This window comes from Vollenhovia emeryi, unplaced genomic scaffold, assembly GCF_000949405.1.
Source record: "Vollenhovia emeryi isolate VEMERY1.0 unplaced genomic scaffold, V.emery_V1.0 DF939255.1, whole genome shotgun sequence".
Taxonomy (NCBI): Eukaryota; Metazoa; Arthropoda; class Insecta; order Hymenoptera; family Formicidae; genus Vollenhovia; species Vollenhovia emeryi.
This window is the reverse complement of record NW_011967111.1, coordinates 65,536-92,903: the sequence shown is the minus strand read 5'-3', so window position 1 is coordinate 92,903 and position 27,368 is coordinate 65,536. Positions and strand designations below refer to the sequence as shown.

Genomic DNA, 27,368 nt, shown 5'->3' with positions numbered 1-27,368 from the left:
AAAAATCATATAATCGTGGGACAACACATTTCAAAGAATTTTATAAGAATTTTTAATTCTTAAATTTTGCCATACATTTTACTAGTAATTATACTTATTGTTAGTATACATTTTATTAATAAAATGCATGGTAAAATTTCAAAAAGCTCTTATAAAGTTCTTTAAAATGCCATGTTGTCCCACGATTACATGATTTTCAGGGTGAAATTTAAGAGAAAATTCTCTCCGTGGTATATCTCTATAAATACATACTACATTCGACTCTGAATGCCGTTTATTTATTGTTAAAATTTCCACGTTTTAACGTTAACGTTACAAACTTTTACATACGTAAAACAAAGATTATCGGAGTGAAGTAATGTACCGACGATATATACTTCGACAGCGACATAAAATTCTTTATTACAAAAAATAAATTAATACACTCTACATACAAAAATACAATAACTAATATTAATAATACTTCTCTATATTCAGTGACGACACTGGTGAACTAATGTTTACTTACTTAAACGCACGGGCATGCGACGGATCGATGCCGAAATAAATCTTATCAAGATCTTCGCATAAAAGAGATATACACAGGGATTTGATTTATATTATAATCCGCGATTCTTATACAAGCCGACACGTAATTGGCCGTTCACTGAAATTGCACACAATAATAAAAAGTAAATTGAGAGGTAGAGAGAAAAGAAAGAGAGAAACGATGGAGGAGGGAAGAATTTTCGCGTCTTGCTCGTTCGATTAGACGGTTCGTCAAATTTTTTCAGTAAATAAGAAAAAAAAGAGATACGAAAGCCTCAGATCTAATTGTTACTTAAATGTACATTTTAAAGTCACTTGAGACTTAAAAATAACGTAAACGTTTGTTACTTACGCCCGATTCTACGATCTACGATGTAGATTAACTTTAATTTCGGTTTAACTTACTTTAGATCTCTTTCTAGTTTTAAAAATTAGAAAACGATAAAAAGCAATTTAAACCGAGATTAAAGTTAATCCGCATTGGTAGAAACGGGCATTAATTCCGCTACCTAACGCACTAAAAAATGTTTAATACAATTTGAATTTTATTGAATTCTAGTTATAGAACGTGTCATATATAAATCTCGAAAAGTTATACTTTGTACAATTTCGATATTATTTCCTGCTTCTTCTCGCGCACGAGATATAAACAGAAGCCTAATGCTCGAGAATAAACGTTGGCGGAACAACGAGATAATTTTCAACCCCGCTACGCGGCATAGAGGAAGAGAGAGAAAGAGAAAAGAGCGCGAGGTCGAAAATTGAACGTTTTTCTTAAAGTCTATGTTTGATTTTCTCTCTTTATCGCGCTTACTTTCGTAAGAGTGAAAAGAAAGAGAGAAAGATCCGACAGAGAGATCCAGTCTTGCGTATTATGTCATAACAATGCTCAGCGGAAACATGTGACTAAAGCTTTCCCTTTTGTTCGCGAGCTTGTATACCGTTTCGTCTTGCAGACGACTTATATAAAAATTGTGATACAATAGAATATCTCTATTCTGTTCCCCTTTATCGCGGGTCTCTCTCTCTATTCTAGAACGGCCATCCCATGTAAACTATAATTCTCTTGCATCGCTCTGCCTTCACACACTTGTCGCGCGACCGCGCGATGTAGAATGAGAAAGAAAGAATAAAGGAGCAGTTCGGCTCCGATGGTTTTCCAGAATAGAGATTCTATTGGGTGATACTGGGTAATATTATATAAAAACGATTTTTTCCCTATCGACTAATAATATGCATACTATTATATTATGATTACCTAATTGTACTTCAGATGTTTATAGCTTTAGAGCTACATTTAGCGTCGCCGCTTTGTCGAGATTCGAGATTGGCAAGCAAACGCGGTAATAACTTTACCGGTATCGTATGGTTTCTCTTATACATGTATATTGGTCCCTAACATAAAACTTCACTAATAAACTGTTGTACAATTATGTGCTTTAAATTAAAGACAAAGAAGGTATCTAGCCTCTGTAACTACCACTTTATCTTAGCGGGAGGAAAGCTATATATATATATTGCATATATGTATTTAGAGAATACTTAATACGTACTTCAACATTTATTTTTGTACTTCAGTCGCATTTGTTCTTCTTTTTCTGCATACTGATTCTGAAGTTCCTTGACTTTCGCGGCGTACTGCTCGTCGTGCGTCTGAAACTCTTGTTGTACTTGTTCCATGGCCTTTTTGTATCCCTCCTCGATACGTTTACACTCACGCGACAGAAACTCCCGATTCCTCTCCGCAAAGTTCTAAAATTCAAATCACGTTATATGCCTACGTAGAAAAATAATCGATAAATGCTGGTTCTCGTGTACGCACCTTGTAATTGTACGCGGTCTCTTTCGCTTTTTGATATTTGTTCTTCACATGTTTCTGTTTGTCCATCAGCGTCTTGATCTCGCTGCTCAATTTTCCTTGAGTAGATTTTAGCTTCTGTATCTCCTCGTCCTTCTCCTTTTCCTTGGCTTTACCCTCTTTTAGCTCGGCGACCCACTTGGTCATTATGTCGGCCATGTAATTCCTATCCTCTTCAATTTCGTTCTCCTTTCTCTGCAGGTCCTCCTTCAGTTTCTCGATGCATAATCTTCGCGTTTGCAGCGCCTGGTTGTATATCTCCAGTTTGCTCCCAATGATTTTATTGACCTTCATTTTCTCAGCCTGTATCTTCTCCCGCAAGGTTTCCATCTCCTGTTCCTTCTCACTGTACTGCTTTTGCAATTCTAATATAGTAGTTTTATACTTTTCCTCCACGCTTTCCAGCTCCTTTCTATTCTGCTCTCCGATTCCTCTGAGCTCCTTCGCTACTCTCTGCTCCATCTCTTCCCGCACCTCTTTCGCAATAATCTCCTTCATCTTCTGGAAGTCCGTACTATCGCCCGTACTGCGGGGAGACAGATTCAATTCCGCAGAAACTTTATTCTGGCTCTTGACATATTGCTCGAATTGTTTGGCTTGATTTCGCAATTTCATCACCAGCTGGTCTCTCTCGTCTTTTATCTTCTCGAAATCTTTCAATAATCTGTTCAGTTTTTCGTCCTTATTCCGTAAGTCATGCTCGAGTTGTTGTATCCTTTGTTCCAGCACTGCTGATTCGATCGCGCGTCCCTCTTTCGAGTTATTTAGCCTGGATAATTGTGTGACCAACTCTTTGTAATTAGATAGTTCCTTCTCTAACTCACTCTTCGAATTTAATGTACTTTCGCCGCTTTTCCTTAACCTTCCCTCGAAGCTACTAACTTTCTTTCTCATGTCGAAGAGCTCTGTTTCTAATTCAGAGATCTTCTCTTTACAAGTGTTTTTCTCACTGAGCAGACTGTCGCATTGACTTTTTAGCGTTTCGTTCTCCGCTTGAAACCGAGCAATTTTCAATTTTACATCATCCGAGTCTTCCAGCTTCGCGGTGCGTTTCAAATCCAACAATTCTAAATCTAATTTGGAAACTTTTGCGAGAAGTTCCTTTCTCTCGCTGGCAACTTTCTCGAATTTCTTCTTCCACGATTCCTGTGTGATTTCCATCTGCGCTATTTTCAATTTAGCATCATTCAATTCGGTTTGATATTCCGATAATTTTTTCTGTTCTTGCACAGCGGCTTGAAGCTTCTCTTCCAAGCGTCTGCAATCTTCCTCCAGCTACGATAGAACATAATATTATTTAGAAGCATGAAGGAGAGACAGATTTTGAAAAATAAATAAAAGATATAATTTAATCTCAAATACAATTCTTAACAACTCTTCGTACTATTTCGGAGTTTTAAAGCTTGTACAGATTTATTTTATACCTGATTAATTTTTTCTAAATGTTCAGAACAGTGATCCGGCAGATGGAAACTTATTTCTTGATTCGGGTGAGCATTTCTTAGTTCGTGTAGCGCTTCTTCTTTCGCTTGAAATTGAACATTGATTAAATTAAAACAAACTCCGTTTGCGACATTTACTTTCCATATATATCGTATCTCACTTTACATGATTCACCACTTACCTCTTTCTATCTCTAAATGTATCTTTTTTACATGATCCTCCTTCTTTCTTCTTTCGTGTACTAGATCCTTTTCCAATTCGATTATCTTGCTTTTGAAGTCTTCGCATTCCTTTGTCAACTTATTACACAGTTTAACCTGCGTTTGTAATTCACTTGCCAATTTCTCCATGTCCTTCTGATGTAATTCCATTGTAGCGTATTTATTTTTTAGCGTTTTAATTTCATTTTCATGCTCGTTTATTAATTGTTCTTTCGTTCCGCATACATTTATGTACAATTCTTTTACATGATCTAACTCCTTTTGCGTTTGATCTAATTGTACACTAAAAATAGAAACTCCATTTATATCTTTATTCCAGCGATTTGTCAACACTTGCTGATAAAATTATTAAAATTTTATACAAAAAATAATTTTAAAAAATATTACAAAAATGACTAATGCTCACGTCAATTGTATTATTTCCACTTGTGCCTCTTGTTTCACTCTCTCTACGGCTTTAGCGTGTATCTCCAGGTACTCTTTATTATACTCATCGATAGCTTCCTTTTCTTGCTGCTCCATAGTCTCTTGATGCATCTTTTCAAGTTTCTCCTGATTAACAGCTAGAGTCTCCTCTAATTTCCATTCCAAATTCATCTTCTCTTCGCGCAACAACTCATACTGCTTTTTCACGTCAGTCAAATGATCCGAGAGTTTCTGTATTTTTGCATTTGCTTTCACGGCCTCGTCTGTTAATACCGATCTCAGTTCTTGTTCCAGTTCGTTAATTCGCTTAGCATACTGTGCCGCTTCCTGACGGCATGTATCAGCTAATATCAAAGCTTTGTCCAACTCCTTTTCTTTCTGCGAGAGAGTATTCTCTAAACGGTTTATTTCCTTTCTCTTCATAGCTTGGCCAGCAAGGCATCTAAACAAAAGCAGTGTTGCATAAAAACAAATAACGACAAGGTTATCACGATACTTAATTAGAAATGAAGTTTTGAAAACGAGAAATGTATTTAAGTGGCATTTACCTATGCAGTTCTCCTCTCAATTTATTTGTGATGTCGTCAACGGGCTTCGATTTCGATTTATGAAGCTCACCTAATTTCATCTGTCTAATCGAGTCAGATTCGTCCTCCAGAGTATTCAACAACGAATCGTATTGCGCTACGTCACTTTTAGCTGATTCCAGTTTATTCTACAATACAAATGACATTAAGGTGAATAAGAGTCTGGTCCAAAAAAAGTAATTTCTTATAATTTATATTAAAGAAGTTGGCGTAGAATTTTACAAATTACCTGCAACTCGTGTACGTTTGTATGCAGTTCATCCTTTTCTTGAGTCAACATTTTCACCTGGGCTTGCAACTGCATCACCTGCTGAGCGTTATTAGTGGCCATGAGATTGCGACATTGAGTCTGACTGTCTTGCAACGCTTGCGCCAATCGATTCATAGTGTCACCCTTCTCCACCATGAGACTTTCATGTGCTCTTCGTGCATCATCCAATTTATGTTCAAGAGCGACACACGAAGTTTCCTATTAGGAGTTAAACAATATAAATTAAGTGAAACAAAATCTATGAATTATGCTCACAAAAATGTATAATAAAGCAATAAGGAAAAAAAAGAAAAGTTTGTTATAACTAAAAATGTATTAAATAGCACTAAAAATATGTATAAAATGTTTAATTTGCACATATGAAAAATTGTTTTAATGTGTAAATTATAAAGAGAAATACGACGAGAAATATGCATTTGTTGCAATCGTGCGATTGCAAAGGTAATCAACAGAGACTTGCCCAAACATTATTGTTGCCGGTGTCCTTATCGAGCAGCTATAGCAAATATGATTATAGAGAAGGTACGTACGTGAAATATGTATAATTTAAACGGAGAAGTCAGTAATACCTTGGCGTTCAACTTGTCCGTAAGATCGTCTATCTGCTTCTGCATATTTCTCATCTCAACCGCGTGTTTTTCCTGCGCCTGCCTCAAAAACTTCTCGTGCGTCTTGTCATTCGTTTGCAACACCTGTGTTCTCTCCAGTACAACAATCTTTTGTTGCAAATCCATGACAGAGCCCTTCGCAATATTCATTTCTTCCGTTATCTATAAAAACAATTCTATTAACCCTGATGCACTTGATACTAATAGGCATAAAATATGCGAACATGTATCTTACATTTTGATTCGTCCTCTCTAAAACTGCATTCTTCTCTTTCAGAGACGTCATTCTATTTTTCAAATCAGCAATCTCGGCCTTGGCATCGACTAGAAAACAATTAAAGACTCAAAATAGATTGACAAAGTAAACCGTCGGGATGTCTCTGTGTGAAAGCGGTCTACTTGTAATCGTTGGATTCTGGGTTCAACCTCATACATGTCCCATTTACAAGAGACTGATTGAAGAGATGAGGGATACGAGTAAAAAAAAGTACAAATAACATCAAAAATTATTTGATGCCGGTAAATGACTAGCAATGATTAAGCTTGTAATCGACCATGACTGACGATGTGTTTTTAACATAGAAAATTTATTGCGGAAAATATTACCTCAGCCAGGGCTTGAGCCTGGACCTCCCTACACTCTAGGCGGGCGTCAGATTCAAACCCTGGCTGAGGTAATATTTTTCGGATTAGAGGCTTAATCAAAAAAGTATAAACGCGAGTAACAATTTTCTTCTTCGCCAGTAATTAAACAACAGACAATTTTTTTCCAACAGAATTGGTTATAACTTAATTAAAAGAACTTATTGTGAGAAACATTCCCTTCTTCCTAACTGAGATAATATTTTTCGCAATAAGTTCTGTTAATTAAATTATAGCCAGTTGTGTCGAATAATATTACTTGTCTGTATAAGTGAACAGTTTCATTTTAGGCATCCACATTTCATTTACAATATAGAGGAGAGTCCTCTATCATGAGATAGTAGGTTTTCAACGTCCAAATTCAATCACAAATCTTTTTTCGTAACGTCTACACTATCTAACAATCAATTTTCCACTGAACAGGTTTCACACCACGGGCAATAAATTCATGGTGGGACCAACAGATGATGCCTATTAATTTAGCAGGAACTCCGCTATTTCGTATTAGGAGCCTGTCTCATAATAGGGGACTTTCCTCTATGTATAAATTAATAGAATAATATTAATGTGACATTACATTACTAAGCATAAAATGTTAAATTAATCGCTACGATGAAGATTGCTTGGCAATATTGTCGTTAATGCTAATCAGTATTGTCTCGAAGGCTCGAAACTGCCCTGACGATCTTTTCCTTACCCAGTGCCTCTTGCGCTTGATTCCTCGACAAGTTAGTCCTATCGACCTCCGCCTGCAACAGCATCAGTCGCCTGCTCATCTGATTCTTCTCGTCCTCCTTCTCCAGCTGCAGCTGCTGCAGCTCTTCCGTCAAACGCTTGATCTCCCTCATCCTGACCATATACATTATCTCCAATTGCTCCTTGCTATCATACTCCGCCGTTTTGTACGCTACATCGTCGTCTACTGGCCTGCCATTCGGACTAGTCTTATAGCAATGATTCACGTGGTCCGACGTGGCGTTGTCGCCCCCGCCGAACTCGTGGATCTGCTTACTTTGTACATTATTCTCATACGCGTCGCTAATACCGTTATTGGAGTATTTCCTGTTGGGTACGTGAGTATTGTAATGATTGGATGGCGTCTCGTAGTTGTGAGGGTAGTTCTCGCCGAACGTGCACTCCTCGGCCGACTGCGGGTGCATCTTGCGGGGATACCCGGTGGCCGGTGGCCTCGCCAACTCGTACGGCGTCTCATGCGTGGAGCTGTTGACGCTGTTATCGTTGAACCTGCTGTTACCGTACGGCGTCCCGGTCTGCCCGTACAAATCGTACTCGGACTGCCCGGTCCCACCGCCGATCTCGGAGTCGGATCTATGATTCGTTATCGCGTCGCGATCGTAACTGTTCAGATTGTCCGCGCGATCGTAACTGTTCAGATTCTCCGGCCGATCGTAAACACCGAACTCCTTCTGCAGATGCGCCACCGCCACCTGACCCTTGGCGGACGTGACCGACTCCAGGCCGGAGTTTACCATCGTGCCGGAGTGGTCGGCGGTGCCTCTGGTGTTGTCGTGCTGATAATAACTACTGTTGATGGAACTGACGTCGTCGTCATTCTCCAAATCGTCAAACTCCTTGTCCAGGCGGTCCCGAATCTGAAAGGACAGCAAGAGAATACATTGGGAACTTGGTTCGTGCTCCCTGCCTCTCATCGCGGTACAATTCTGCGTACAATTCTCAATCTTCCCCCTCCCAAGACTGTCGTGCAAGTTTACACATGGTCCGTTCTTATTTCGAGACCGTCTTAAGATGATTTCACCGTAGAATTTCATGGCTATTGGACTCGCTGGAGAGTTTTATCAGATGCTACGTTGAGTAAGAGCCCAAGTCAATTAAGTAACAATTGACAAAACTTAGGACCGAGCATTTGGCTAAAACGAAATGCCTGAAAGTTGTGAAACCGAGAATGTAAAATAACTTGACAAAATAAGAACGGACTACGAATACCGTCCACGGTTTCTCCTAACCTGCGCGTGGGACGGTAACATATCAATTTCTCTGGCGACGAACGACGCGAGCGGCAAAGCGTACATTGGGGAATCTCGCGTGCGTTCGCGCTCCCTGCGCCGCATACAATTCTCCCAGGACTGTCGTGCCGAGCTCTACGCGTGATCTCGCGTGGGACAATAACGCGTCGCGACGTGTCAATTTCGCCGGCGGCAAAGCCACGCGACGTCGGGGCGAACTTTTACAAAACCGCTCGACGGGGAAACTCTCCACGCAGCGAGTCCTAGACACTGTTCTCCCAGCGTGAGAGGATCCCCCGGAAGCTTTTCCCGCGAGTACCACGCTGGTGGGCCCTGGGCTCATCGATCTCCACCTTCGTCCTCGCGACGCGAGATCCCGCGGAGCAGAACGCGAGCGTCCTCGCCGCCGCACGGGGTCGACACGGGGATGAAAGAAAAAAAACTCGCGCGGCGCTTACCTCCTCGTTGAGTCGCCTCTTGTCCTCCTGCTCCTCGTCCTCCTCGAGTCCCTGCGCCACCGCGTTCAGCTGTATGCTCTCCGAGCCCTGGAACAGGCTCAGCCCCGGGCCGGCCTCCATGCCCCGGGCCTGGCTCCACGCTCGCGGCCCGAGCTCACGACGGACTCACGGACGCGTCAATCGTGCGCAGCATACTTTTGTTTATAACGCCATAACCTAGACGCAACAAGTGGGTCACGGTGCGTACACACGGTATATTACGCCGCGGCGGCGGCGGAGGCGGAGGCGGAGGCGGCGGCGGCGGCGGTGGCGGTGGCGGGCCCCGCTATCGCGTCGCGACGACGGGGGTTACTGGAGGGTACGCGTCGCAACGCGCACATCCCTCGCGGGGAATCTACGGGAATCTGACCGCTGCTATCTGCTGCTGCGGACGCTGCTGCCTGCGCGATTATTCACAACACGCCGCCGTATATGCCGCGCACATCCGCGAGAGTCTCCCCGAAGCGCGCGCGCTTGTAAACAATCCGCGGAGAGTCGGCCGCGCGCGCGAGAGAGCGGCGAACACCGTGGTGTAGTAGTACGGGAGGGCCCGTACAATACGCGGAAATGGTCTCCCGCGACCACTCGCTCGCCTCCGATTGGCCGCCGCCGACGGTTATCACCAGCTATCACTAGAGCGCGACCGCCCATTTTAGCCGCCTCTCCGCTCCGCGCGCGCGTTGCCCGCGCGTTCTGCGCGCCTAGGCGCGTTTCACGCGGGCCGATGGCTCTCATCCGGGTCGATCCGAAGGAAAGTTGAACGTTGTAATGTTGATTGTTGATGTATAAATATCTTTTCCACGTTGAATCTGGGTTAATGTTCGTACATTCCCGTACAAAACTTGCAGTTACATTGCAATAACATTGCTACAATATTGCAACATTGCTGTAATGTAGCTGCAATGTAGCTGCAAGGTCTGTGCTGTATGGATTAATTCTTTATGTTGCTGCTACGTTAAAACAATCTCGGACAAATTATTACTCTTTGACACTCAGATACTTAAAAATATATAATTATGAAATGCATATATTTGCACCGGTTAGAAATTTTCTGAGCTGAGATTGGATTATTATTTTAGTGGAATTCAATTTCCGCACTTCCAACAGTTGTAAGAAATATTCTGCTAAACGCGGCCAATGTTAACGCAATGTATAATTTAACAATGTTTTCTGAATGTTGGAACTGCGACGTTTACAAGACACTGCAATTCAGCGGACATCATATGCGGATGCATATGTAATTAGTAAATTCTCTGCTTATGTACAACAACAACAAGTCATTCCAAAAATATTGCACCGCAACATTGCTATAATGTTGCACTGCAATCTCTCCGAGGGCGGACACTTCAACGTTGCTGCAATCCTCCAGAAACAGTTGCAGCAATGTTGCGCAACGTTGCTGCAATATTGCAATCTTGCAATGTAACATTTCTGCAATCTTCCTGCGATCTTTCTGTGCTGTGTGGGCAGTGCTTGCTGTTATCTAAATAAAATTATATAGATGATTATCTAGATAAAATTTTAGCGTTATCTTATCTTTATATAGATAATAAAAATAAGTATATATTATCTATATTTGCATCTTAGATGAAAGAAAGTGTTATTTTTACTAAATTATCTAAGATAACGTACAGATAATTTGGTTTAGGGCCACATAAAAATACTTAACAGTTACACTATTTAAATATTTAAATATGGATGGCGTTGTAGACCATGCATTTGTGCGTGTGTCATATAACTTAACCTGAATATATTCTATATCCCCCTTTATAATTTAAATTTTTCTATAATTTTTTTATAACTTTTTCTACTGTGTTTACATGAAGTCTTAAAAATATTATCTGAAAATTATCTAGATAAATCATAATATAATTTTATCTTTTATCTAGATATATTCAAAACGAAGTCATCTTTATCTTATTTAAGATAAATTTATATATTTTTATCTTATCTTTATCTAGCTAATTTTAAAATTATCTATGCACAACACTGTGTGTGGGAAAGTGGGCCCCGCGGGCCTCTTACGCCTGGTGCGATAGCACGCGTCTTGAGAACCGCTGGCCCCGTGGGAGCGCGTATTGCGCCACGCTCGATCCTGCGCCGCGGGAGAGGAAAGGAGGCGCTTTATCGCAGCGCGGACGTAACGCAGGATCGAGTCTCGTGGACGCCGAGCTCTCGGACGGCTGCCGATATGAAGGCCGTGATACAACGAGTGTCGAAGGCCTCGGTTTCAGGTAAAGCCAGCTCGCAAGCTCACGCGCACTTGCTGCCGATGTATAATACGTTTACAGACATGCGTCTGCGTGAATCTGTATTTGCGCGATAAGAGAAAACTTGAACGCGTTACCAAGGACCAATTTGGTCGATATCGCCGATGCCTGCGATTTATGTGCTTGATAAGCGGACTGGAATGATACCCGGGGTACTCGTGTGCGACGGCGGTTAAGGCCTGAGTATGTGATTTTTCAGTTGACGGCCAGGTTGTTAGTAGCATCGGCAACGGACTGTGCGTGTTGATCGGCATAAAGAGAGACGACGTAGCGGCGGACGTCAAGTACATGTAAATGCAGCCAATGTCAATGAGCACGGAGTCGCGCGTCGTCGCGGAGCTGAACGTAATTGATCTCTCTGTCGTAGCGTGAGAAAGATACTGAACACCAAAGTCTTCGACGACGGCAAGGGTAAACGGTGGGGTGCCAGTGTGGCGGACAAGAAATACGAGATACTGTGCGTCAGTCAGTTCACGCTGTACCACGTGTTGAAGGGGAACAAGCTGGACTTTCACCGGGCGATGCCCGCTCAGGAGTCCGAGCCCTTTTACATGAACTTTCTTGCCGAGCTGCGTAGAGAGTACGTCCCGGAATTGGTCAAAGGTAACGCTCTGACGCATCCGCGTTCCTTCCACCCTTTGCTCCCTCCTACGCTTGGAGTCCAAGTGCCGCTCGAGGTCTTATCTCTGACAAATTTGTGCAGATGGTAAGTTCGGCGCGATGATGGAAGTTTGCATACAGAACAGCGGTCCGGTGACACTGGAGATAGAATCCCCAGCTAGGTCCACTTGTGACGACAGTCCTGTGACTGTAGGGACCAAGGAAGTGTCGGATTAAGCCAAACATCTCGTGTATTATAATAGATCATTCAATAAAACTTGTACCGTGATGTACTGTGCACATGTTTACTTCACCCGATCATCATTTCAAGTTTCAACTCTCCCTGCAAAATTTCAACTAGATTCTTAACATTGTATGGGAGCGTCGACAAACATGGTTTATGTACCAACGTACATAGACGTCAATCGCATATGTCAATTTGCTTTTAAATAAGTTTTAGTTTGTAGGACATTTCAATTTTGCTTCCTCCCAGGTAACACACATAGTTCTATGAATATTCTTCTGGAGTGCAAATATTCTTCATTTCAGAATATTCTATAAATATATATATATATAGATTATTACAATTAGAAATCGTATATTCGTAGCAAAGAAGAACGTTTTTAGAATAGTCGTCGAGAATGTCTTTGGAATATTCGTTCAGAATAATTTTTTAATATTCATCGAGTTCATGTACTGCACATTGTTTATTGTGTAATACACTTGTACAAAAGGCAGTGAAACCTGTGGTCATACCATATATAACCGACACGCTATATTCGATAGATTATTTCTATTCTATTCACATTCGAAAAAGATTTATAGTAGCGCCAGTCGAATATTCCACGAACGTAAGATAAATATATATAAGAATGACCTGTGGAATATTTCAAATATTCTTGAAGAATATTCTTAAAATATTCATAGGAGTATCTTGTAGTATCTGGGCCAATGTGTGACGTTTTATAAAGCGACTGATAATGGGTAGAATCAGGGTATATCATGTAAAATGTTGTGTAATTTTGTTTCAGATGCCGACTAGTGAATCGTAACATCGATAGCCTGCGATTAATAATCAACAATGGCAACCTCGGAAGACAAGAAGAGCACCGTACAAGATGAGAGCAGCAAACCTGGAGAACAAGTTCAAGGTGCAAACTTATTTTACTAAATGAACATACTGTTTGAAGAATTATTTAACGTGTTGCTGAGCGAGGAATTTGTTTTAGGTAAGAAGGTTGCGGAGACTGACGTGAGGAGCACAGAGAATACGGACAGAGTAGATAAAACGGACGAGTCATCCATTCCTAAAAATGATGTGGCCACTAATGAACGACAGGTATAACAATTTTTTCTCGCGAGGCCAATTGTGTGTCATCAATATTCTTACGATTTTTGTAAGTTTAGACACGCGAGAGCCAGACAGATTCCGAGGATACAGAAACTACGGAGCAGTTGAAAAATCAGTTGGGTGTGTTGATGAGCCAACTGGCCACTCTGTCGGCGGAAAAGTCGAAAATGGAGGCGAATTTCCAAATGGATAAGAAGCAATTGAGAAGCGAGCGCGACGAAGTAAGAGGAGAAGTTTGACATCTATCCTGTTGTCAGAGGATTGTTTAATTGAGCGTTAATGTTTGCAGTGTGAGAAAGTGATCAAAGATCTGAAAGACAGGCTGAAGAAGGCTCAAAATGTCAATCATTCCGAGATCGAACACGTCAAGTGCAAATTAATCATGGAGCGGCACGAGAGAGAGAAAGAACACGGCGACTTCGTCAAAAAGATTAAGTAACGACTCGACTTTCTGTAATTATGTAAAATTAGACTATTCGCGAAATGTTTGTACGTTGCGAATATAGAAACGACATTTGAATTGTACGAACTGTAGATTCATGAACGATATTCTTGCAGAGAATTACAGAAATTACTGTATGACGAGCAGCGCAGCAAGGAACAGTTGGAGGGGCAATTGAAGACGCATCTCGCAAATAAGACGCAGTGCAAGATTCTCGAAGCCGAGCTGGAGATCACCAAGACCAAGCTGAAACAAGCCGAGGAGGCTGCGAAGGAGACACCGCCGCTTCTTCTTTCCCTGCAAGCTGAGATGGCTGTGATGAAGAAGCAACATTTGAATGCGATTCGTGAAGTAAAGCCCGCTGAGAGAATTATTTAGCGCGTTTGTTGGATATAACAGTACAAATTGAGCGATACGTTTTGACGTAGGAGCAAAAGAGAGCCGCCGCCGCGGAGCAGCAAGCGAGGGGTTCGGTTATTGTACACGAGGCGAGAGTGGCTGGCTTGGAGGCTCGATTAGCTGAACTCTCCGAGATCGTCGGAGGCTACGACAGACTGAGGCAACAGGACCAATTAGCTATTCAGAAATTGAAGGACCAATTGGTCGCTCTGCAGGACACGGAGCACGGCGAAGTTGTGACGTCGGGTGACCACCCGGAGGAAATTATTTCTAAGATAAAGTCCTTATACACTCGCCTACTGAATCTTGACAATAAAAAGAAGGACTCGGCCCATATAAAGTGTAAGTGACACTAATTGATCAAAAATGTTAAGATGGGATAAAATTTGGAGTAAACAACTTAAGAGCGCGTGTTTTATGTTTAGCATTATTGAATAGTTTGGACCTGCGGGATGAGCATTCGGATTACAAGGAGAAGTACGACGTGCTTTTACAAGAATTTGAAGACTACAGGCGTCAAGCAATGTGCAAGTACAACATGTCGTCTAACGTGCTTCGTAGTACTCAACAACAAAAGCACAGTCTGTCTCTGATGCACGATAAGGATCATGACAAGACTCAGTTGAATCTTCTTAAGGTTCACAACAGCAACTTGGAGGAAAGGATACGTATGATTAACAGTGAAATGATAAACAAAGAGAGAGTTTTACAGGAACAACTGGAGCAGCAACAAAAAGTAATTATCTTGGTAATAATCAGTTTCGAAAGTGGCGATGAATTTTCGAATCCTTATCACTTTCGTTGAATCGCTTAATCTTTTTAATTAAGATAATAATAAGCTAAACTGCGTCTCCTCAGCTATTTCAAGAAGAACATTCGAAATTAGAGCACACGTTGCATCAAAAGGATAACGAGTATCGTAATAGAATATCCGTACTGGAGCAACAATTGCTGCGGCAAAGAGAGCGATCTATGGCGCTCGTGGAGGAAAAGGATAAAGAGATAGTGACTCTAAAAGCATCGTTTCGCGCGTTACTACCTAATAAGGAGACTGTCGGCGCAGCGGAAAATAAGAAGAGATACGAGAGTACCATAGAGCCGGTTAGCGACCTGGTAACGGGATTGCTGTCGAACGACAGCCCTCCGATATTGCACTACACTCAGGAATTAGCCAGGAAGGAGGTGCAGGTGTCGTCGTCGAGGAAGAAGATTTTGGAGTTGGAGGCAACGTTGAGAGAACAACAGAGGGAGATGCTGCATACAAAGGAACAGCAACAGGAAGAGATTAAAAGGTTGAAAGCGTATATCATTAGGTAATCGTAATATCGATAAGAATAATTAATAAAAAAATAGGTATTTACGTACGGAACTGATCAAAAGATTTATGTCGCAGGCTGGAAGCGTGCAAATCGAGGGAGGGTGCCAATCTGGAGTATCTGAAGAATGTATTTATAAATTACTTAACGACGAACGACGCGTCGAGCAAGCGGCACATGTTAAATGCCATCTCAACAGTATTGCGCTTTACACCCGACGAGTTGAGTAAAGTTAAACATTAAGAATAGATATTTTTTTATCATTATATATATATATATATTTCTCACATAGAAAAAAATAAATACACAAACTCATACGAGGTCTCTCAATACCGGGATCAAGGTTTTTCCTGCATCTGCAATTCCTCTAGAAGCCGTTTGCGCTCCTGTGCTCTCCTTAAATTAGCCAATATAGAGCTTTCGTGCGACATCCTTGCCCGCTGCGTCTGTGTAACGTGAAAGTATTACAATATTATTGTATGCAGTAAGATCGTCGGTCTTACGAGCTGCAAATAATACATACGGGTGTATCGGGTGCGGAAGAAAGACTGAGGGACGCGCATGACGTGCTGTTAAAGTGTACAGTTGCAGGAAACGTAGGCTCTCCAATGTCAAGGCCTGCGTCTACGATGCAGGTCCAAGTTCTAGTTTCGAAGAACATGTAGTTAATCAACTTGTAGCTATTCCATAAAATTGTAACTCGGAGTTTTGCGAGATAATTTTTTTTTAAAACGCCATGGCGAGAGGCGAGTGTTGCAACTTAATGGGATAAAAAGCATAGTACAGAGTCTCCCCTTCAAAATGCTTTTTTACTCGATACGATGATGTTTCGCTGAGACATCTGCATTTGAATGAAAAGGCCGGTTTTTACTTTAAATGCGCACATGAATATTTGTGTGAATACTTTTATACAGACAAACGCAATTACCGAAGAAGCAGACTCAAAAGTGTGTACGTTACCTCTGATATAGAAGCTGTCGGTTCTACACCAAGCGGTCCATGCAAATCTATCTGCGCGTCCATCATTTATTGCTCTTATCCTCCTAAAGTCATTGCGTTTATTATCAAGTAATTCTCAGCGGATTAATCTTGCAGTCTTTTTCGCCAGACGGTTTATCGTAAACACACCTTTATTAAGTTAACCTCCGTTCATCCTTCGCTTGAGACACGCATGGTCTACGTAAACGCACGCGTGACGTAAGTTGCGTTACAAGCGTTATCGGCGCCTATATATCCATGTGTCGGTGTCCAGCAATCGTAGAAGCAGGCCCGAACCCGAGAATGATGGCGAGAAACCTACTCCGGAGCGTTCCGCGCTTTCGACGCGCCTTGTCACAGGTACTTGCTCAATCACGTGCTCCGCAATCAAACGATCATTCGTCCCTACGATATCCTACCAACGAGTACCTTCGCACGCGTCACTATTAATCGCGCTTAGTAACATCTGCAGCCGTTACGAAACCGGATTTAATTAAGCGTTGACACGACACTTATCCTCGGCGGACGCACATTTCTCTGCTCGCGTAAACGTCTTATCGCACCCACACTGAGAAACACGCCTCGATTCTGTCAACGAGACATGTACGGCAGAACGTATTTCGGCTAAACCAAATAGAATTTCTAGTCGGCACGACAGGGCTCGATATTTCATAACCGGGAGTTTGCTAGACTTTAACTGCACATCTGGTACTTAGATCCTAAAGGAATTCTGATTCGTTCATTTTCTAACAGACGACTGGTTGAATCTATTAGATTTTTCTTTTTTCAGTGTATCAGATGTTGCTAAATTCGCGACGTGTAAGCGTGGTTTATATGTGGATTAATTTTTTAATCTCGACTTACTTTTTTTTCTAGTTTTTCGAACGAGAAAAAAGACTATTAAAATTAAGACCAAAGTTACACTGAAAGAAAAATCTGATAGATTCAACCAGTCGTCTGTTAGAAAATGAACGAATCAGAATGCCTTTAAGATTTACCAGAATTCCTTTAGGATTTACCAGAATTCCTTTAGGACTTACCAGAATTCCTTTAGGATTCACCATGAAAGATATTTCATAACGAGAAGTTTGTTAGACTTCACTACAAATCTGGTAAATCCTAAAGGAATTCTGATTCGTCCATTTTCTAACAGACCACTGCTTGAATCAATCAGATTTTTTTCCAGTGTAGGTCTACGTTAGACGAAATTCATACACTGAGAAAGACGCTTTAATTGTATCAATTAAACCAAACGGAATTTCTAGTTGTCGCGATAGGGCTCGGTATTTCATAATTAGAAGTTTGATAGACTTCACTGCGCATCTAGCAAGTCCTAAAGAAATTTCGCTTCGTCCATTTTCTAACAGACGACTGGTTGAACCCACCAGATTTCTAATTAATGCAACCAGATTTTTTTCCCCAATGTATGTATATCCATTCGTATATAATTCATTGTAATTATAAAATCGGATTTAATTAAGTGTCTACACGACGTTTCTCCTCGGCAAAACGTTACGCACATTTCTACTCGCGCAAACGTCTTATCGCGCCTACAGATTTGACAAAATCCGCGGTGTAAACACGGTTTATTGTGCGGATTATAATTTTTATCTCGATTTACTTTTCCCTCTAATTTTTGGTACGAGAAGAAAAAATGAAAAGTCAGATTAAAGTCGAGTCTACGTTGATAAAGACGGACGTTTCGTATATGTCACATGTTATAATTCATTATAATTATATACTTTTGTTTACGAATTGCAACTCACGTATCTACTTGCGATGAACGTGCCGAATATCAAGCTCACTTTGTTGTACTTTTGTAACTGCGGTTATTCTCTTAATTGTTCTAATAGCGCAGCCATTGTTTTTCAAAACGGTGATGCGCGTAAAGTTTCGTATCGCAGTGTCCTAGGTAGAAATATTTTAAATACTATATTTGGTGTAATAAAACTTCTTTTTTAACAATAATTCCTAAGAAATAATAAGTACTCATTTGTCGGTTTTTAAATGTTTATAAGATCTAGTTTTTATGTAGCATTGCTTATATAAGGTGCCATGTATATAATATATATGCAATAATAATGATAATTGCATATAACGATAGTTAACATAATTTTGCAATTTGTGATGCAGAAAAGCTGCTGTTACATTATTTAATTTTGCGTAATATTATTCTCTTCGAAAGTCATTTAGGGACAATATAAAAAAATAAATCACTAAAACGTTGCTAAAAGTATGTATCGAACGAGGTCATTATGATTTTTTCTAAGATGACCTTTAGGTGATGTCATTATGATTTTTTCGGAAAACGACCTTTAAGTGATGTCATTATGATTTTACGTTCTACCTTGGCATGTGCATTCGCATATTTTATCTATAAAAAATGGTAAAAACACAGCTATAAATAAGTATAACGAAATGCAGCGAATACATTAAGTAAACGAAGAAAAATATTACAAGTGAAAGAAAAAGATTATTTTTCAGATTTCATGCGATAAGCATTTCGTTAATTCTTTCTCTCTTCGTTACTCTCTTCTACATCTGGGTATCTTATTATTATTTTTTAGATGAAACTATACAGTACCGGGTCCGGAGAGCCGCAATTCCTGGGAATCAGTAATCACTTCACCGACAGTGTTCAATTCATCAATAGAGACAATTACGAACCTATTCCGATATACAGGATTTTGGACTCGCAGAAGGCGAAGCTACCTAAAGATGACAAGGTTCGGCTAGAGTTCATTAAAGTCAAGTTTATCATGTACAATACCTTTCAAAAATGTCTACTTTTAAACAACTCTAACTTGTATCTACATTGGCACATTTCTTTCTGAAAATTCTATATAACAAAAAAAAGGGAATTAAATTTTGGACAATAAAGCTACCCGACAAGCCCGGCGAGTGCTGGGCTACAAAGAACATTCTGAATTAAAGTAAGAATTGGACGATAAGGCACCGAAATAAGGCACAGGAGAGCGAACGTCATTCCTGTGTTACAGCTGAACGAGGGGTACCTGGTGAAAATGTATCGCGACATGGTGACCCTGAGCGTCATGGACAAAATTCTGTACGAGTCGCAGAGGCAAGGCCGCATCTCGTTTTACATGACGAACACCGGCGAAGAGGCTGTGCAGGTCGGCTCCGCTGCCGCTTTAACGCTGGAAGACATGATTTACGCGCAGTACCGCGAGGCTGGTATGAAATTGCACTGTGCGTTTACACGTTTGTCATCTGACGCATCTGAAATCTCGATGTAACAGGCGTTTTGCTGCACCGCGGGTATCCGTTGGAGAAGTTCATGAATCAATGTTACGGCAATTGCGAGGACGACGGCAAAGGGAGGCAGATGCCGGTGCACTACGGCTCCAAGGAGTTCAATTTCACAACTATATCGTCTCCGTTGACGACTCAACTTCCGCAAGGTACCGATGTTCACAAGTTGGCCGAGTAACGCCAACAAGTGTCACTTCAGCGCTCTTGTTGTCCCGATCAACGGACGTTGTGCTCTGAAACAGAGTTGCTTCCTTTACTTTTGCAGCCGTGGGGGCTGCCTACGCCTTTAAGCTGGATAAAAAGGACGCGTGTGTGGTTTGTTACTTCGGCGAGGGTGCGGCGAGCGAGGGCGACGCCCACGCGGGGTTCAATTTCGCAGCTACCCTGTCGTGCCCCATCATTTTCATCTGGTAATTTTTTTAAAAATAGTTCTCATACTCTCCTATCTCGCTCGTAGAATATACGGTTAGATTGTTCCGCTCAGTCGAAACAACGGATATGCCATCTCCACGTCGGTGAAGGAGCAGTTTCAAGGGGACGGGATCGCGGCCAAGGGTCCAGCTTACGGGATCGATACGATCCGAGTGGACGGTAACGACGTGCTCGCGATGTACAATGCCACGAAGAGCGCCAGGAAGTCCTGCATAGAGCATAAGAAACCCGTCTTGATAGAAGCCATGACCTACAGGTGAAAGGATACCTTGATCTCGTCCTTTTCATTGGAGCGCTTTCCAGCGAAAAACTTGGGCGCGGTTAATAAGTTGCGCGTCGTAAGAAACGTAAATCTTTTAGAATCGGACATCACAGTACGTCGGACGATTCGACGGCTTATCGATCGAACGATGAGATCGCCGAGTGGAACGTCCATTCGCCAATAGCCAAGTTCCGCGAGTATCTGGAGTCGCTTGGATTATGGTCCGAAGAGAAGGAGCGAAAGTGGATAAGTTTCGCGAAGAAGGAAATCCTTCGTACCTTCAAGGAGGCAGAACAAAAGGTCAAGCCACACTGGAAGCACCTGTTTACAGATGTCTACAAGGAAATTCCCGATCACCTTAAGTACACAACATACAGTATTACCAATGTAGTAATCAATTAACTCTGTCAGCAAATTTCAACATCTCGCGGATTTCAGGAAGCAAATGGATATGATGGAGAAGCATTTAGAAGAATTCAAAGAACATTATCCATTGAGCTCTTACTCGCAGACAAAATAAGGGGGAGAAATGGAGAAGCGCTAAGAAGACTTCCGAGGAGCGTTATCTATTAAGCTCTTACGCGCGCGCAAGAGACGAGAAAATTACCTCTTGTGTCGCGAATTTTTTATACTCTTTTATTTTAATAAAAGTCCTAAATATTTAACAAAAACGCGCACTGTACAAGAGCTTCTCCCGCAGGCTCTCCCTGCCTTTCGTTTCTATTGCTTTATATTGTCCGCGACTTCTCGGTACTTTTCCATCCTGTACTCCTTCTTCGCCGCGTCGAGCAGCAGGTTGTGAAGTAGATTTCGCTCGTGCGGATTGTACTGTTCCACGCTTGGGTATATGTTGCCTGTGAAAAAGGATATTGCGTAAGCAGATGAAACCTTTGCTTCGCTCGTCAAGGAACCTCTAGGACAAGACCTACCTTTTAGTTCTAAAATTGCCCTCTCGTAGTGGCCTATGGGATATACGTTCGGCGCTTTGTGAAGCTTCGTGAACGAGGTGGTATAGTTCTGATACCTCGGCACGAGAATCTTGAACAATTTGTGCACCAGTTGCTTCTCGATTATCCAGAAATTAGCCATGTCCATCGTCTCCTTGTGCGCAGGTCCATGACGTATCGCTTCGAATATCAGCTGTAAAGTGAAATTACTGTCACGACATTTCCAATACGAAGTAGGACTGGCTGCAAAAACAATATCGAGCGTGGACCGCAACAGCGAGCTAAAATTATTGATAAGGCAACGATACTTTTTTAATTAACTCCCAGATTTATCTACAATTTGTCTCAAATTTTGACAGTAAGTAAATTTTATACTATAAGTGTGCCGATGTTTTCTCACTGGAAAACACCTTTTGGTTTACATAAGCTTGGTTATACTTCCTGGGCCTCTTAGTCGATAACATCAATTTAATTTATTTGAATGTCTTTTGGTTATCCAGTGGTTTGAATCTCTTTTAGGGCCAGTTTCACAAACGCCGTTTAACCGCTAACCCATGGTTAATTGATCCTCTGTCTCTTCTTGGATAACAAGATAGAGAAAGATAGGAAGTCGACTGAACTCTGGTTAACAGTTAACCGACGTTTGTGAAACTGGACCTTAGTCTTCCTTTGTCATGGCTTTCTTGAAATAACCTACTTGCTAGTTGATTAGAGTGATTGTCTAGTCTGTTGATATATATTTTACAAAAGTTGTTTATTTCCTCCTTTACGGTCGGTATACGTAAATCTCCTCTTATGATTTCATTTGTCACGTACCATGGCGCATCTACTATTATTCGTAGTACTTTTGATGGAAATCTCTCAAGGATTTCAGCAACGAAATGAACTTGGAAAAGAAATATATGCAACATAATATACGTAGACCACAATGGCCAGTTGAAGTTACTGAGGCCCGGTTTCGCCAACGTCCCTTAACTTTGAGCTTAACTCAGTTCGTTCTCAGTGTTACTCTGGAAAGAGGCAAACGTGAATTAAACCAAGATTAAAGTTAAGCGACGTTCGGTGGAACCGGGCCTGAGGCAACAATATGCAAAGTGAGACTAGCACGAGGTAACGTCGAGTGCAAATTACAGCAGCTCTTATTTCAACGCACAGAGAACGATTCGGAGCAAAATATTGCGCGTGGATCATGACGGAATCGCTAATAAAGACAACAATCGCGCTGTCGATGTCTTGGAACGCTCTAGGCGAATGTACTTGTTACATTCGTAAATGATACGATACAACGCGAGTACATGCCTGGTCGACATAACCTCTGGCCTCGTCGGCCCTCGGATAATTCAGCTCGAGTCGCTCGTACTTGATCAAAGCCGTCAGGGTCTTCTGGATCTTACGAAGACGTCCCTCCGGGCCGTCGGGAGTTCGGAACTTTCGACGTGGCTTGACATTGTATCTCAACTTGGACACCAGCTTCTCAACGTTCGCTTGATTCATCTTCCCCGACGTCGATTCGTCTGCTCGTGGCGCCGGTCGGCGGACGCTCGCGGGATCATGCGCGGCGCCTCCGAGCGCGCTCGCACGCGTGGAGTTGCACGACGAGATTGCTCGCAAAACGTCGCCAAATAATAATAAATAATCTGGCGCGGCTATTACAAATCTTGGGAGTTATAATTATTTGGGGGTTTGCCCGGTATCCTGTCGGATCAGTTTCTCAAACGTTCTCGCCCTACGAACGTTAAGAATAGTAAAATTAATACATTGCGACCCTCCCTGCAAAAATCCAATAGGATAGAGCAGGGCTTTGTATAAAGATTTTTATTTGTAATTTCGAAACATTACTTTGCGATCTTCTCTCTGAGAAACGCTGAGTTAACAGGGTTCTACTATGAGATAACAGGCAATAAGTTCGCGACGATACCAAGTAGATGATGTCTATCAATTTAGCAAATGCCCTGCTATCTCATATCAGAAGTTTATCTCATAATATGGGACTTTCCTCTACCAGTAAACGAGGCGACGTGACATCGGGCCGGATTTCGTAAAAAAATTGCGCTTTCACACGTGAAGATCCGCAATATAAAGTTGTCTTTAAGAAGCAAGATACTGAACGTCCCGGTGTTTCTATTGGAAAATCGCATTTATTTGTTTTTCTAAGTAACGCAAGTTACATAATCGAACGCACTTACAAAGAGACCGATGATATACAAGGCTGCCGCTGTCTTTCACTCGTTCTCTACAAGAAATTTCACACGAAAGTTTCGGCACGAAGAGGATTAAAGATGCTACTCCGCTATGTCTTTTATTCATCCTTTCGAAATTACAATATATTGCAACACGTCATAAAGATAATTAACACACGCGGCACGACGAGCGCCACGTTTTCCAATAAACGAATGTACTAGTAATTAATATTAATAATGCTCAATTTTTCTCTCAATCATGTGTTCGTGAAACGAACAGAGTGACGGTGGGTCGTTTCTTTTCAACGAAGCGCCCATCACCGTCGCTTCTGCAACGCATTCGATAATAAAATGCCACGCGATACCACAGTATGTGTGTTGGTTTTTAGTAAAAATTACCAGGAGGAACGACGACAACGTGCATATGTATGTGTGTTTGTGTGTATGTGTGTGTGTATGCAGAAGTGTAGGAGGCAGAGGGTGGACTAGACCGATGAATGCTGCAATTCCGTGTCTCTTCCCATTGAGCAATCCAAATTTACATTTACTCCGAATTTTCACGTCCATCGCGCAACTCGGCAGTTACTCGGCGACCGAACAGGACGATCGCTCGCTCGATTCACGCGAGTTTCCGCCAGAGACAAATGATCGGAATATCCGCTCGCGATTCCCGCGACACGTCCCGCGATCGTACGGAGTTGCGCTGGCGAATGATGCGAGTGTGCGGAAACTCAAGTGAATTTTTTTTCTTTTGGCTAGCTGGGCATTTCTGTACGTGTCCCTGTACGCGTGCACGTGTGAATTTGTGTGAATATAATGGCCTATCGCTGAACGGGCGGTGCCATTGGAAGACCCGAGGTGTTGACGCCGGACAGAGCTGTGTTAGGGCCTAAGAGGACTTGCTTCTGCTGCGTGCGCTGCAGGTCTTCCATCTGCGCGCGCTCCATCTCGAAGATGATCGGCGCGAAGAGAATGGTGGACGAGCTGAAGACCAGCCACGTGGCCGAACACGAGTACGCGTAGAGACCTGCGAAGAACACGTCCATGTAATTCAATCCGTTGTGAGTCGCTGACTTTAGCTCGAAAGCGTCTGCGCGCGTCTCGAGACTGAAAGGAGTGACGTTACCTTTGATACACGTGCACAGGCAGGTTCCAACGTTGTATCCGAGGTTGCGTACCGGCTCAGGAAACATTTCAGTGAGTCCTAGCAATCTCTCCGTCAGGCTCTCATCCTATATTGAAAGAAACAATTTAACGTTTCGACTGATTATATCCAGAGCGATAAGACGGAAGAAGTGGCAGCTACTTCTTCGCTGTTAACAACACTTTAAAGGCCAGACGGTTGCGCGAGTACTAACTTCAACCAGTGACCGATTTTTTTTTTGCAAACCAATGTCACCGCTAACGAATGCGATGTCAGCGGCACACGTTCAGTTCAATGTTACAGTCCAGGTTGCCTTACCATGAAAAAGACTTGGGTGTCACCAGCGTCGTTCAACTTTAATCTTAACTCGCTCTGCTCTCTTTCCAAAGCAGTAAAAAAACGAGACGAAGGATGAATTGCATTACAAGATCAGAGCCAAGCGGCGCTGGTGAAACCAGGCCTCGAGGCTTCGCCCAACGAATTAAATGACCCTACCAGAGTCTCGAGTACTCGAATACAAGACCAAGACTATGAATATCGCCCTATAAATATCCCTTTAATCTTAGACAGCCGTCGAGAGCACATGGTGCACACAGGTCGCGTGTACAATCGTGAATATCAGCGCCAGGCGTGGTGCCGGAGGGACAGCCGGCCTTCCCCTCGTCGTCGCGCGCTATCTCTCGATCTCCGGCACCGCGAGACTCGGGGCGACGGCCACGGAGGATCCCGGGGAGCCGTGACGCTGATCCCCACGGGACGTCCTGCGCCTCGTCGCGAACGCCACGGCGGTGAGCTGCGCCGGGAGCTCGAGGCCACGAGGTTACTATCTCGCGAGCGATCGTCCTTATCTTCTTTCCCCCCCCCCTGATATGAGATAGACTCTCGTCCGTACCTCCTCGTCGTCGTCCTCGTCGTCGGGGAGGAGCGACTTCACCTCGGGGGAGCGCGCGTCGCTGCTGCCCATTCCGCTGTCGACCTGATGATCCAGCTCCTCAACTGAAGCCATATACATGAGCGTGAATACGCGGCCCCGCTTGCCAAGTTGTGTCTTAAGAGTAACCGCGGCCGGGAGAGGCTCTCGATCACGTCGAGCAGCACGTTTGCGACGGCACGGCGGTCGGCGCGGAGCGTTCGCACGTTCTCTCTCTCTCTCTCTCTCTCTCTCTCTCTCTCTCTCTCTCTCCCCCTCCCTCTCCGTCTCGCGCTACGGTGGGAGAATGAAGGAGCGCGCTTCGGCCGATAACCGATAACGCGCCGGTACAACGTGACTCAAGTTTCGCGTGAGCGCGCGCGCGCGATACGAAGAGGCGCGCGGGACGAGAGAACGAGGAGATTCGCGTGCGTGCTATACCTGCGGCTCGAGACGAGGCTTTTCGCACCGCTGCCCACGCCGCCATTCCCACGCCAGGGCGAGAGATCCCGTCGTCTCGCGCGAGCGAGTGTCCCGACGATCGCGCGAACCTCGCCGCGTATCGAACAGTATCGAGGCCCGCGCGGGTCGATTGCGTATACGCGGCGCGAGCAGAGATGCTCGAAACCTTGCGAGGCCTTCCTTTTCTCCCCCCTTTCTTTTTGTCCTTTGACACTTTGTCGCAACCGTTTGCAATTCCGTCATAACCCAGATAGCACATGGACGTCCACAGGATGTCCGATGGACGGCCGCATCTGGACATTCGGACTGATTCGGACGTCCAAAGTAGGTCCATTTAAGGCCCGTAGGATGTCCATTGGACGCCCATGGGATGTCCAAATGACACTGCTTTAGTCCCAGTCTACAATAGATGATTTAAGCCCTAAGCTTTAAGAAATTGGCCAATCACGGTCAAGTATGAGTAGAATGCGCGACTGTGATTAGTCAATTTCTTAAGGCTTAGGGCTTAAATCTCTATTGTAGACTGGGACTTAGAGATCCATAGGACGTCCAAAATACATCCAACTTTGGATCTATTTTGGACCTGTTTTGGACCTATAACGGACGTGTTTTTGACAAATGTGTACCTATATTTTGGATAGGATTTTTAATAATTAAATATTAATTAACCTGTGGCGGTCGCAATACGCAATCCGGCACAAAATGGCAATCGGCACTGCGCGACACGCGCGCGGGTGCCAGATTCTGAGTAGTTCGGCCAAAAACTCGGAAGCAAAATCCAGTCTCGTAGGGTATAAAAGGAGGCCCGCTTAAGGGGATGCTGGAGTGATTCTGCACTTTCGCACCTTTTGCACTTAAAACTGTCTGTTTCGTGGAAAGATTTGTGTAATACACAAATCTTTCCACGAATAGCACAATTTTAAGTGCAAAAGGTGCGAAAGTGCAGAATCACTCCCCTTAAGCGGGTCTCCTTTTATACCCTACGAGACTGGATTTTGCTTCCGAGTTTTTGGCCGCCACCATGCGCGGCCTAGCGGCGGTCGGCGAACTACTCAGAAGCTGGCGCTCGCGCGCCCGCGCGCGTGTCGCGCAGTGCCGGATTGCCATTTTGTGCCGGATCACGTATTGCGACCGCCACATAACCAATTTATTTCATTGTATTTATATCTTGTCATACTTAGTATATTATATATTTATATTAAAGATATATTTATATTATATATACAGGGTGTACCTAAACTGGCGATAAATATTTTAATGACAAGTACTTTGTAACGTTTTGAGACGAAAATTTTAATACGAAAAAGTCGAGGCTATAATAGTTTTCAAATGGCAA

The 27,368-nt window shown here is 42.9% G+C and overlaps 5 protein-coding genes and 1 long non-coding RNA gene across 14 annotated transcripts; 2 read left to right on the top strand and 4 right to left on the bottom strand.

The window, feature by feature from the left end:
• Positions 1-162: 162 nt before the first annotated feature.
• On the bottom strand, positions 163-9,250 carry LOC105559757 (centrosomal protein of 152 kDa-like). 2 transcript variants are annotated; one of them, XM_012008304.1, is made up of 12 exons: positions 9,028-9,250; positions 7,282-8,197; positions 6,178-6,266; positions 5,904-6,104; positions 5,795-5,830; positions 5,293-5,532; positions 5,025-5,191; positions 4,457-4,918; positions 4,011-4,333; positions 3,811-3,914; positions 2,351-3,661; positions 163-2,280 (listed from the first exon to the last, which is right to left on the bottom strand). In XM_012008304.1, exons 1-12 carry the CDS (start codon positions 9,145-9,147, stop codon positions 2,083-2,085), a joined length of 4,167 nt encoding a protein of 1,388 aa, XP_011863694.1. In that variant the 5' UTR covers positions 9,148-9,250; the 3' UTR covers positions 163-2,082. The 2 variants fall into 2 exon arrangements, with proteins under 2 accessions (XP_011863694.1, XP_011863695.1); XM_012008305.1 differs by lacking the exon at positions 5,795-5,830 and having other exon boundaries at positions 9,028-9,249.
• Positions 9,251-11,108: 1,858 nt separating this feature from the next.
• LOC105559753 (D-tyrosyl-tRNA(Tyr) deacylase 1-like) lies at positions 11,109-15,774 on the top strand. Of its 8 annotated transcripts, XM_012008296.1 has the most exons (11): positions 11,860-11,939; positions 12,040-12,042; positions 12,968-13,087; positions 13,166-13,275; positions 13,344-13,508; positions 13,577-13,722; positions 13,846-14,080; positions 14,158-14,470; positions 14,554-14,864; positions 14,987-15,441; positions 15,522-15,774. In XM_012008296.1, the coding sequence occupies exons 3-11, from the start codon at positions 13,018-13,020 to the stop codon at positions 15,685-15,687; spliced, it is 1,971 nt and encodes a 656-aa protein (XP_011863686.1). In that variant the 5' UTR covers positions 11,860-11,939; positions 12,040-12,042; positions 12,968-13,017; the 3' UTR covers positions 15,688-15,774. The 8 variants fall into 8 exon arrangements, with proteins under 8 accessions (XP_011863691.1, XP_011863687.1, XP_011863684.1 ...); XM_012008297.1 differs by lacking the exons at positions 11,860-11,939; positions 12,040-12,042 and adding an exon at positions 11,117-11,300 and having other exon boundaries at positions 14,987-15,420; XM_012008294.1 differs by lacking the exons at positions 11,860-11,939; positions 12,040-12,042 and adding an exon at positions 11,118-11,300.
• LOC105559754 lies at positions 15,704-16,656 on the bottom strand. Its single transcript, XR_001008771.1, has 4 exons — positions 16,573-16,656; positions 16,405-16,487; positions 15,968-16,088; positions 15,704-15,890 (listed from the first exon to the last, which is right to left on the bottom strand). It is a non-coding gene; the product is annotated as an uncharacterized LOC105559754 (long non-coding RNA).
• A 51-nt stretch (positions 16,657-16,707) lies between these two features.
• Positions 16,708-21,060, top strand: LOC105559755 (2-oxoisovalerate dehydrogenase subunit alpha, mitochondrial). The gene is made up of 8 exons (XM_012008302.1): positions 16,708-16,782; positions 18,990-19,148; positions 19,422-19,617; positions 19,683-19,844; positions 19,961-20,105; positions 20,180-20,383; positions 20,488-20,751; positions 20,828-21,060. Exons 1-8 carry the CDS (start codon positions 16,726-16,728, stop codon positions 20,907-20,909), a joined length of 1,269 nt encoding a protein of 422 aa, XP_011863692.1. The 5' UTR covers positions 16,708-16,725; the 3' UTR covers positions 20,910-21,060.
• Positions 21,005-22,883, bottom strand: LOC105559756 (39S ribosomal protein L17, mitochondrial). The gene is made up of 3 exons (XM_012008303.1): positions 22,636-22,883; positions 21,319-21,529; positions 21,005-21,243 (listed from the first exon to the last, which is right to left on the bottom strand). The coding sequence occupies exons 1-3, from the start codon at positions 22,828-22,830 to the stop codon at positions 21,110-21,112; spliced, it is 540 nt and encodes a 179-aa protein (XP_011863693.1). The 5' UTR covers positions 22,831-22,883; the 3' UTR covers positions 21,005-21,109.
• Positions 22,884-23,454: 571 nt separating this feature from the next.
• Positions 23,455-25,842, bottom strand: LOC105559752 (mitochondrial import receptor subunit TOM22 homolog). The gene is made up of 3 exons (XM_012008293.1): positions 25,553-25,842; positions 24,643-24,748; positions 23,455-24,543 (listed from the first exon to the last, which is right to left on the bottom strand). The coding sequence occupies exons 1-3, from the start codon at positions 25,670-25,672 to the stop codon at positions 24,338-24,340; spliced, it is 432 nt and encodes a 143-aa protein (XP_011863683.1). The 5' UTR covers positions 25,673-25,842; the 3' UTR covers positions 23,455-24,337.
• Positions 25,843-27,368: the final 1,526 nt, after the last annotated feature.